The 12,595-nt window shown below is 34.8% G+C and overlaps 1 protein-coding gene across 3 annotated transcripts in view; it reads right to left on the bottom strand.

Moving 5' to 3' along the window:
* Window positions 1-12,595, bottom strand: part of if (inflated) — a 79,713-nt gene that overhangs the window by 15,187 nt on the left and 51,931 nt on the right. For all 3 annotated transcript variants that reach the window (XM_069041545.1, XM_069041546.1, XM_069041549.1), the window contains exon 5: window positions 5,206-5,267. In XM_069041545.1, coding sequence (XP_068897646.1) covers window positions 5,206-5,267 — 62 coding nt within the window. The remainder of the gene's footprint in view (window positions 1-5,205; window positions 5,268-12,595) is intronic.

Raw genomic sequence — 12,595 nt, 5'->3', positions numbered from 1 at the left:
ATTATACGTACAAGCATGTGAAGAAGAAATAACAGAGAAAGAAGGTTCAAGAACAAATGAAATTACTGAAGAAGATCCAAAAACAATTAAAGAAGCATTTTTACGACAAGAATCCGAAGAATGGAGAGAAGCGATGAAAAATGAATTTAATTCTCTAAAGAAAAATAAAACATGGGAAATAGTTGATCGCCCAAGTGATCGAAAAGTAATAGGCTGTAAATGGGTTCTGAAAACAAAATTTAATTCCGATGGTACGATCGCTCGTCGAAAAGCAAGATTAGTTGCAAAGGGTTATGGGCCCAGGAGAATATTAAAAGAAAGAAGATTTAATAGAAGAAGATGAGTGGAAATGTAATAAGAATTGAACCACTGGGAAAAGAAAATTATGATACATGGAAACTTCAGATGGAGGCAGTTCTCGTAAAGAACGAAATGTGGGGATATGTAAATGGATCTATTGAAAAACCAAATAATGAAGAAAATACGATTTGGGAAGAAAACGACAAAAAGGCAAGAGCAGATTTAATCTTAGCGATAAATCCCAATGAACTAAGGCAAATAAAAAATTGTGTAACTTCAAATGGAATATGGAAAAAATTAAAGGAGCTTTATGAATCAAAAGGTCCTGCAAGAAAAGCTACGTTGTTAAAACAACTGATAATGTCCAAAATGAATGAAGGAGAAACGATGAAAAATCACTTAAATAATTTCTTTAATATCATCGATAAATTAGAAGAAATGGAACTAAAAATTGTAGATGATCTCGTAACAATATTGTTACTGTATAGCATTCCAGATTCATATGAAAATTTCCGGATCGCAATAGAATCTCGTGATGAGTTACCGAAGCCAGAAACACTGAAAATAAAGCTTACGGAAGAATATGAAGCAAGAAAAAGTAGAGAAAATCAAAATTCTCCGGGTGCTCTATTAATTAAAAAATGTTATAAGAAAGAAGATGAACCAAAATCATCAAAGGAAAATTTAAAAAAAAAATAATATAAACAAAAAGTCTGTCAATAGTTTATTGAATTAAAAGGATTCTTCTAATAATACTACAACTTAAGAGAAAAATACTATTTTCATTTAAAGAGCGACAGTAATCAAGTAAGAAAGAAAAGGGCGATGTTCAAATCTGGTGTTGCCTCTCGAATGAGCATTTGCTCTTCGTCTTCTGGCAAAATTGAAGCATCCATTTTAAGCCACCGACCAAACCGAACAAAACCCCATCCTCACGACTTCGGCCCATTTAAATACACCGAAGAGCGTGCACATTACGTCCGCTCAGGCCGTAAAAACCTTTGTATATGATACGTATTCGCTCCAATAACATTACGCTGTTTAGCATTGAATCAAATCTGCATAAGTCGGACTCCCATCCATTGTCGGCTCTCAACCCGACCATAAATAATACATCGAGGAATCCGGTCGACGTAATTCGCTCAGGAGCGAGCGGATTCCTGAAATTTTAGCAGAAGCCGAGCTAATTGCAATTCGTTCAGTATTCGGAGTATTTGACGAACGCAGGACACGATACGATTCCGCAATAACTCTGAAAATGCCCCACCCAAGTCGCATTATGATTATTATTGCGTCAGGAAGTGGAAGGATACCGTTCGGATGCAAAAATCCACCTTCCACATGCGCCATTAATTTGATTTTTCTTCGATACACCGTTTAATGGTTGCGATGGAATTTTAATTGGGTTTTCTAATGTTCATGAAATGGAACGACAGCAAAAAACGGGAAGTTTCAATCAAACTAAATGTACTCGAATTAAGAGTGAATTATCCTGTCGTGATACCGATTAAACGATAAATTTGTAATAATTATAATTAAGTAAGACTGTCGTCGAGTTCTTGAGACACTGACTTCACTGTCGCTAAAAAGCTTCTCTGTGGGTTTTCTCACGATCAAAAAGCTGCACAGAGTTTGATAGATCAAAAGTGCAAGATACCAAAGACATAAATTTTAACCAAACTAATTTTTCAAAATACTTGTTTTGACTTGTTTTCTCATATTCTTATTTTCTATTTATTATGTTAACGAGAATTAATTTCACAATTGCAAATGTAACGAAACGTCCATTTTGTTTAAAGCGAATTGACGTTCCCGTTTGTCTACGTCATTAAATACCAACCTTACAATGCAATTTTCCCTAGTTTCTGCTCCAAAGTAAAAAACACCAGTTAAGACCGATTTTAAGGTTATGAGTACAAAAGATGCACTTCTTTGTCCTTTCCAGAAAAAATCTAGTGCTTATGCTGATGTATCTTTTTGTGTCAAGGAATGGTAAAACATTGATATTCTCCCATGATAAAATGGTTTGCACGTCTCATGAAGTGTTCTTATACTTCATCTACTCTTCTGGATGATTGATCGCGTGCATTAGTTACTCTAATTTTTAAGGCAGCCAATAAATTAAAGACCAGTAACAACTGTCCGATTACTTTAACATGTGCATATGTCAAAATGACGCAAAGAATTATTGTTGAGCAACTTCTTGATGAGAGATGAGATATTACTCATAAGTATGTTTGTTGTAGTCCCACAAAGATTGGTCCAGGTTCCTTGTTTTTCGTGATGTACACTTCTGACTTAAGTCAACTTAGCAGTTGTACGACTTTTGGTAATGCATCTGGATGATTTAAACACAAATGGTGTGACTAATATTTTATACAAGGTATTTCACGAGTAATAATGAGAGCCCGGCGGAATAGAAAATGCAACCCACAATACGCCAGGAGGAAAAGCCGTCTATTTTTTAAATATGTATATGCAGTTGTATCAGTTTATAACACGAACTACGTGTATATAGCTATCTCCTGTCAAACAAGTTCGTTGCCTCTCCTACGTCGCTTTATGCATCTCACTCTGAACCGTACGATTTGAGTAACATAGAACTATTGACGTGCGTCTGACTCGGCGCGGCGTAAGATGTCGACCAAACGTCAAAATGTCAAGAAACGACGAAAATGTAATTCGATTTATCCAAAGATTAACAAATCATTACAAAAGTGTCGCGAAAAGCAAAACTATTACAAAGATGATGTAGTGTAGACTAACTTGCGTAATGTGCGATAGTGGAGCAACGAGAGGAAATTTAGGTAAAACTATTCTCCTAACCTAACTTTTTGCAATAAATCAAATCAACAGGTAAGTTTTTATATATTTTTATTTATAGTTCTGTACTGATAATGATGAAATAGAAATTATTCGATTATTTTTGCAGTCGGAACGAAATTCGAAATAAATGTACTATGGCGGCCAAAAAATTTTGGCCGTCACTTTCTTGACATTCAAGTAAAGTGTAAATAAACCTTTAGGAATCGTAACCCCACTTTCAATTCTTGTCATTTTGACAATCAATTTAAACTGTTTGAAGCTCAGATATTCCAAAAATCCGACATGAATAAACAAAATTAGAGCAATCATACATAGATAACCTGAGGTAAACGTTCTGTGTAGTAGAAATGACAAAATAATTTTGAGTTTTGAAATTTACCACCCAAAAAATAACGTTCATAATCAAGACGGTAATCATGATGACAATAAAGTACGGATTACAATATTTTTTTTTTAATTGACAGACAATGACGGCCAAAATTTTTTGGCCGGCATAGTACAACTGCGCATGCGCATCATGCATTATTGGAAAGTCGAATGATATTTGGATTATTCAAAGCGATTATTTCGATTTATTCGGTTATCAAAATACATATATCGATTATGCCCAACACTAGAAAATACTATAATTTCTTGACCATGGCGGTAACATAAACAACTCCTTATGCCTTGCTGTCAAATGTCAAATACGGACGAACGGCACGTCTTTTTCTTCATTCAGACGTGACGTCACTGCATATATTTTAAAAATGAACTCCAGGTTTACGTTCCAATGTATTGTGGGTTGCATTATTATGTTAAAAAAAAATCTTCTGCAATTTTTGATGACAAGTGTTCTCTCAACAAGTTCCTAATGTTTATTATTTTTTCTTAATATAATATAACATAATGTCACACTTTGAGATTACCAAGTCATACATTGTTTGTTTTTAAGACATTTTCGAACATTTTTGCCTCATCAAGTGGGCACAAAAACGAACATTTTATGCACCAAAACAAAATAGTCTAATTTGGCTTTATTTATCAAATTGTATTGATTTTCTTTCCATGTTGTCATAAAAAATTACTTTCTTTGTTATAACTGTTATTTCGAATACTAAATGAACAGAAAAAAGAACTCGTTGCCTCAAGAATTCATATTTAACAGTTTATTTAAAATATTTGATTCCAATTAGCAATTAATATTATCTTCTTTAGTTTTTAATTGTGTGTTCGACATTCTTAATGAACAAGAATTAGTAATTTATTCCTGGGAGATTGAATTCACACACTCTCGTCCAGCAACAAAACCCCTCCTCTGATATCACTTTCCAAGAGATAAAATACCAGACGGTAATTTTCACCACCGTTAAAGGGTGTTATTTAAAAGCACTCGCCTAGAGTGGCCCGATAAAAACAGCTAATTACCTAAAGACCTCCAAGACGTCGCCCATCGAACCATCAGTCACCAGATGGACGAGCCAACCCTAAAAGGCGACATCTCCCACATTATTTATTATCGATTCGGACCGATTTGTAAGTTTCACCATTTTTTCCGAGGCTTCTCGGAACGTGCAAGAATCAGTATTCCGAACGGCCGAAGACAATAGAAGAGAAGGCGCCGAAGAGGTTCTCGTAAGCCGCTCACATATTCTGTGTCAGCGGACATCACAGACATCAAAAAAAGTGATGGACTGCATGGCGACAATCAAAGCAAATTGCCATGAAATACCGGCGGTATTACGAGTCAATTACAATTTTATTGCTGGGCATTGTCGTCGAGGTAGTTCTTGTAATCTGCAAGCTTGTGTGGTGAGATTTCCGCTTTTTCACGTTACCAATAGCAGTACTGGCACACCGGTACTTAAAGACATGAATATTCTTCAGACGAGAAAAAACTGGACGTCGGTGTTACTCAGACAAATCGGAAGCAAAGAGGAAGACCACAAGTTGACAACTCGTTTTTTAACAAATAATTCCTTTCGCAAGTTTTCCAAATACGAAAAGACAGTCGTAGTGCAGCACAAGTAGCTCGATTATTTTTTTTTAAATCCTTCTGGTCTGGTAAGATAAAAACCAATAATTCCAGAGAACACTTACCGAGTTTATAGCAGCACTGAAGCCGGCCTGACATGACCCTTGCCGATGGTAGCCCCACTGATCTGCAACACAGTAAAAAATCCATTTCAGCTGATTAATTTATAACTACCGCGTTAATAATCGCAAGTGGGTACTTTAAACTAACAAGATAAATACAGAGTCTGCTGGTGAAGATTATTTATCCATTGACCGTTACATCACAGCGTTCTTGAGCCTCTGGTATTTGATGTGAGCAGATGAGCGGGGGCGCCGAACCACTCCACCAAAATCGAATCGAAAATACGTAGGAAATTATTTATGGGCATCGAGTTGGTAACAATGGGACGCCCATTGTTCCCTAATTGAAAACAGAAAGCATGGTGGTTGGTAATGAGGGAAATAAAATATATTTTGAGAGCGGTACGGTAGGTGGGGACGAAGCCTCGAAATAATTCAAGAGTTGTTATCTATAAAAGAGAAAGTGGAGTGAAAAATTTGAATGTTTATGTATTTTCCGGAGTTTGATGGCAACAATAAAACAGCCGAATTGTTTTATGGAAATGTGGAAGAAATATCTGTTAAAAATATGTATGTTGAAATCTTTTAAACCTTTCGCTTTTACCAGGCTTTTCAAAAAACAATTTCCTGCTGTTAAAACAAGATTTAAAAAATATTTTAAAGACAAGTTCATTTGTAACTATTTAATTTGAATATTCCTATGTTTTTATACGTAATTTACAAAATTTCTTCCTCATGTGTAAGTTAAATTTTTGATACTTTTTTAATGTTGTTATGAATAAGACTTTCTTCCTTTTTTGGCCCGAGTGTACAAAATCGTTAATCATTTTAAACATAGAAAATACATACTTCTTTTGATGGGATTACGAGAGGATTACCAAAAATATTTCTAGTAAAAGTGGATCCCAACTAGTCTTTAATGAAATTATACTAGTGATTTTCAAGTAATAATGAGCCCAGAGAACTGAAAATGCAACCCACAATACATTTGGAACGTAAAGCTGGATTTCCAAATGTATTGTGGGTTGCATTTTCAATTCCGTTGGGCTCATTATTACTCGTGAATCACCTTGTATATTACGCAAATTTAAAAAGATATTTTTTTTATTTGTTGAGAGTGTATAAAATGCTTTATTTTGCTTTAAAAACTTTATTTTTAATATTATCTGAGCATTGATTGCAATCATAATCTTTTAGTGATTTCATAATGAAATAGAAATTATTTTTTTGTTCGACACTGTCAGAATTTGATAATTTTCTCCTGTGTGAACGGATTTTGATAAGTGTCACAACTTGTCAAAACGAAACGTCAAGCTAATTTTAAAGATTTTAAGCGATTTGGAGCCTTTAAGGGGCTCGTCGAACAAAAAAAAACGTTGTATTCAACTCGTTCGTGTGTAAATTGGGCCTTTTTTGGCATGAGTGGGCCTGTTTACACACGAATTCGTTAAATAAACTACTATAAAAATATAGCTGCAAACGATAATGACTCTTTGATTTTGACTGCTGTAGTCCTGTTGATTTAAACAAAATACTACTTTACTACGGTTTTATAAATTAATGGATAGTAGATGCAAAAATAAGCAAAATTGATAGTTTTAAACGCAATATCAGTTTTAAAAGATCGTATACTCATAAAAATTTGAAAATCACAGTTGATAATTACCTATTTTTAAATTTTTGTATCAACTGGGATATAAATACATACATAGTTTGTTTAAAATACTACCGTTTATTATCTTAATTTTAATGGGTTCACTAAGGTTGCAGTATTAAGATGTTTGTTTTTGATTCGTGCAACAGAAACTGCAGTAGGCATCTCTAGATTACGAGAATTTCTATTAAAAATAAAAGTTTTAAGAGCATACCACCATCTTTTATAATAATAATTAATAACTAAATTATCTGTCTAATTTCAAGAATAATTTTAATTGGTAATTACAAAAGAAAAAGAAAATTGATCAGTTTAGAATAAAATTTACCAGGAAACTGCATAGTGCTAGTAACTGTCGCACTATTTCTCAGATGGTAGTCCTGATTTGAAACTATAAAATAGTACCTATATACAACGTGTTTCACGTAAGAGTACGACCCTGATGCACTCAAAATGCAACCCAATATTCAATTTTCATGAGTAACTAGGTATAATAAATCATATTTTGACAAAAAGTAGTTTGGACATCCCTGAAGTTTTTTAAATTTCCTCTTGTTCACACATTTGCGGAAAAGCCCAGCGATTGTGTTAGTTAGGGATGTCCATGTCCAAAACTACAATTTATAATTTTTAATGAGTCTGGTTCCCATTGTCAAATGTATTTTGTGTTGCGTTTAGACTTCATACTCTTAGGTGAAACACGTTGTACTACAGTAAGTTCAATGAATCGAAGACTTTGTTTCAAAGGTCATTTTTTTGCAAGTATCTGACACGTAATATCTTAAAACGTCTAATTTATTGTGTAAAGACAACTAATAATAATCAATAATAGTTCTTGGCAACTAGACAATTTTCCCTGACATAACTGTCCAGTTCTCCGTTAGAATTAGAAAAACTAAAAATATCGCGATGGATAGAAAGTGGACAGTTAGTGTAGAAGAAAATTAAACGGCTTACAGACAAAAGTGAAGTGTAAGAAAATTATTTAAAAATACGTACTTCACTGACACTATATTATTTAGAATATGATCTACAAAAAATGAGATTTGGTGTACTAAAACTTCTGAAAACGTGCGGAGTAGAGTATACAACAAGATCGAGTATGACAAATCCAGTTACAATTTTCTTTGTTCCCATTTCCAAAAATAAAATTCGGTCATGAATATCTTGTGTTCTTGAGTTAAAGATATTTAGGTAAATCTCAAACTTGACAACTGACAGTTTATTCAGTGACGCGTTACATTTTAGGAAACCCGACGGAATTGAAAATGCAACCCACAATACATTTCCAAAGTTAATCCACGATGGCTTTTCTTCCAATAGTTTTATTTGTCACAACTGACATTTACGAAAAACTTAAAATACCACAATTAAAATGTATTCGAACGATGAGAAAACAGACATGATCCTGGTTTATGGCGAATGTACTGTCGCGAGCAAAAAAAAAACTGGTCGTCAAACCATTTTTTTGGCGCAATGGAAAATGCTCTATTGTAAAACGGTCGTAAATGTCATAACCTATCATCATGTGGTATGACATTAATTTTTTAAATAACAATTCAAATTTTTTTGACACTTTGTTGAAATGGACATAATCAGGCAGGGATTTTTTTCAATTTTGTGACAATTAAACCAAATTTTGAAATGACATTGACGACCAGAATTTTTTGCTCGCGACAGTAATTATATTGCTTCTGCCGTTGCGCGTTTATGCAGACAATAAACATTTTCTCAAAAACTCCTCGTTTTTTCACAATTTCATTTAACCAAGCGAATGACGTTTATGTCAAAATTTACGAAACTGCACAGCTAGCTATGTTTTATGTTTTGAAATCATAAAACAAATATTCACGTTAACTTTGCAATTGTATTGTGGGTTGCATTTTCAATTCCGTCGGGTTCATTTAGCAGTCGTGAAATGTTTAATTTTTGTCGAATAAAGAATAAATTGTTCATTATTGTTTTTTATTTGTTTTTAGTTCTTTTGTTTTCATGGCATTTGATTCAAAACTGAAAACCAATAATACAACTTATTTTTTTAAATCAAAATACGAATTTTGCATTGAAACTTCCTATGTGGAACCAAAATTTTGAACAACTTTTTCTGATAACTGCTTTCGATATCTCCAACGCGAAGCAGAATATGGAGAATTGGCCCTATTCGCTAAGAGTCTCGTTTCTGAAAATAAGGAATTCATGAAAGCGAAAACGAAAATATATCAGAATGTCTGCGACACACTGTACCGGGTGAGTGAAGTTTTACCGCCTGAGCGAAAACACCCAGTTCTAATCAATTTAAAATTCTCAAAAAATTGAGGAATGATTGTGTATCACTGTAGAACAGTCTGTAAAAATTTCAAAATTTTTAATGAAACAAGTAAAGATTTTGTTTTAATTCAATAACCGCTAAATTAATTTACATAATTTTTCAATGAGAGTCCTTTCAAACATTTAGGAAAAATTTGGTGTCATTGAAATCATGAAAACATCACCGGTTTTTGAAATAAATGGGTCAGGTCCACAAAAGAAGTTGACGTAGGTTGTTTATGGTACCCTTTAGGGACTTAAGAATTACTAGAAAAATGGTCAACAGATGTTTCCCAACAATGAGATATTTATTTATGACACTGCAGTTGTAAATCTTGGTCATTTTTCGCTCTTAATGTTAAAATTGGAATACATAATTCAAAAACGAATATGTAATTATCTTTTGATGGGAATTTCTTAAATGTGTTCTTTGAATTAATTGTGAATATGAGCGTGTACGAAAAAAAAATTGTTTTTAGTCAAAATCGATTTTTTTAATTTTATGGCTGAATTAAGTGATAAGGGAAAATTGATTGCACACATTTGAAGTCTTATAGCAAGGGAATGTAACCCTGAAGTTTCGTAATTTTTACTATTTTTTTTTTAATAGAGTTAATCGGGCGGGCGGTATATTACTATCAGAATTTAATTTCAAACTGCTTGTTTTTTTTTTAATAGAAGAGAATCTTAACACAATGCATCCTTTTAAACTAAAAAACCTTATTTGCGCTACACATTTGGTACCTGGAACCCAAACAAAATAAAAAATCCCTTCACCCACATTTCTTTGTGTCCACCACTCTTCCACCATCTGCACATTTTTTAGCTTTTACAACCCACGCACGTCCCATCCTACCCCGGACCATTAACCACCGCCGGACGATTTGTTATCGCAATCGGATGTGGTATTCGAAACAACCCTTTTAAGTCATGTAAAACGCGCCGCATGACAGGTGGAAAAAGGTCAGGACCGTAATAAAGCCATTCTCATTTCCGCCGCACGCTCCGGCCAATTCAGACCAACAATGAGCGTTGCTTGGAATTAAGTCGCGATGATTTGTTGGATTTGACACGCTCCGCTTGCCTTAATTGGTTGCATGTGTTGGTGTTTTGTGCGTCAACAAACGGGAGCCTCGGCAAATGTTCGGGACAGGAGAAAGAGGAAGCTCTCGAGGGTCGTTTCGGATTTCTGCTTTTATGGGCCTCGGGATCGGTGACTTCGGTGGTCTGGATGCTCCTCACGTTCGACTCTGATTTGGGCTCGAACAGGACCGGCTCCAGGTCTTGCACGTCGTGGTGGGGCCAAAAACTTTTTTTTTTAACCCTTGGACGCTTTGGGGAGCGGAACATAAAACCGGCGATAACTGCCAATAAAAATTAACATGGGTTTTGACACCATAAAGCGTGCGGCGTCAAAATTCGCCAACACAACCGTCATAAAAAGCGTCACTTTACAACTTCCTCTGGGTCCCTTTGCCCACCTAAAACAAAAGGATCGGGACCACATTCCCCGAAAGCTCATAAAAAATGCTAATGGCAACGTCACGCCGGTGACGGCTTTGTGACGGTCCCCACTTGACATTTTTATTAGACAAATATGAGCCATTCCGGACCATAAAACTACCGAGAAACACGAACCTTTTTCCCTCTTGTCACAGCCGAAGAACTGATATTATTCGAGGGAATTTTCACGGAGGAAAGCCGATCATCGGTGATTTATAGTGGCAAGTGCTCGGCTGGAATTCTAGCCCCCATCTGTCTTTTAACACGTCCCGGTTCGGGTTTTTTACACTAATTTGGAGATACAAACATCATTCCCTAGTTAATATCCAGAGGCTCATATTTAGACTACGTGAAAATAAACATTGGGGTGAGTGTAGTCGTTGAACCCTGGTGGAAAGAGGAGTGCTGCCGGGCTTCGGCAAAATGAATATTTTTACATTTCGGAGCTTTAATTTATGTAAAGCTGGAATGAATATGCAAATGCGGCGGGATTGAGCTGTGACAGTTGGTAGTGTTTCACTTTTTGAATTAATAGTTTATGAACAGGTGGATAAATTCTCGAAACGTGTGTTTATCTCGGCGAGGTCGTCTAATCTTTTCCGAAGATTCATGTTTCAAATTAAAAGGAGAAGATTAATGTGTCGACACTAATAATGTTTTATCTGTGTTTAATATTTGTGTACAGGCGTTCCGTACAGATAAATACATCTACAGTCTTCTTGCAGCTTAAATGGTAATTCTGAAAATTACTACGAGTAAAGTTCTTTTAAACTGGATTCATCGTATAAATTTAGAAGCTGATTTGACTATCGAAAAACGATATCTAGACTTGTAGAGACATCAATTCAAAATACTTTCACCAAACAAATTAAGAAATACAGAAATAACGTAATGAAACAAAAAATACCTACATAAAGAACAACAAAACATAAGTGGTAGTGTTTACAAGAATAGTAACCTCATTTACCACAAAAATTCATTACTGGGCGAGGTTTAACTCGAAGCTGCTCATGCCTAATCTAGAAAACACACAATAACAATAATAAATAAATAAAAAAAACATAGGTAGGCAGGGTATTTCACGAGTGATAATGCGGCCGACGAAATTGAGAATGCAACCCACAATACATTTGCAAATTTAAGCTGGATATGAACGCTGACAATATCCAGATTTACTTTGCAAATGTATTGTGGGTTGCCGTTTCAATTCCGTGGGGCTCATTATCACTCGTAAAATACCCTGCATAACATGTATTCAAACAAAGTCAGGTCAAAAGCCCTGGTGCTTACTTTTGTTTCCGGGCTCCTGTGGCGTACCTTCATCAGCTGTCAAATATTTCGTGAAACAGGAAAGTGTACGACAAAAGAATGGAAGTGAACGACCATACGTATTCCAGAAACTGTTGAAACAGTTACGGAAATAACATAAAATGATCCGAAAACTCAATTTGTCAGTTAGCACAAGAAACGGAGTTATTGTCAAGTAAAAGGGAAACCTACGATTGGAAAAGGGGGACAAAACAACGTCTTGTTTGACCTAAAATTTATCTAAACATTCGTTACTAGTGGAATAAAAAATAAATATTTAATTTTTTAATGTATCACTATTTTCGTATTTTTCTACTAGAGTTTGGAAAACTACTAATTTGAGTAAAGAAAAGTGGAATATTTCCTAACAAGTGCGGAAATAATATTTCAACACTAAAAGTTCAATTTTGATCGTTTCCTGAGATCCATAACTTGAAATCTGTCAAAGATAACCTCAAAATTTACAACTATACTTGGGCCAACTAACAGATATAGTAATAAAACCGCCCCCTAGTGCCCGCGTATTTTAAATAGCAGCTTCCAATTGGCTTATTCAAAATGTGCGCAGATTTTCGAAAGCCTGATGTACATCCACAAAAATTACTTGACGGCATCCGGCAT

The sequence above is a fragment of the Tenebrio molitor genome, chromosome 3 (assembly GCF_963966145.1).
Source record: "Tenebrio molitor chromosome 3, icTenMoli1.1, whole genome shotgun sequence".
Classification (NCBI taxonomy): domain Eukaryota; kingdom Metazoa; phylum Arthropoda; class Insecta; order Coleoptera; family Tenebrionidae; genus Tenebrio; species Tenebrio molitor.
The sequence above is the reverse complement of the archived record's forward strand: the minus strand, read 5'-3'. Positions and strand labels throughout refer to the sequence as shown.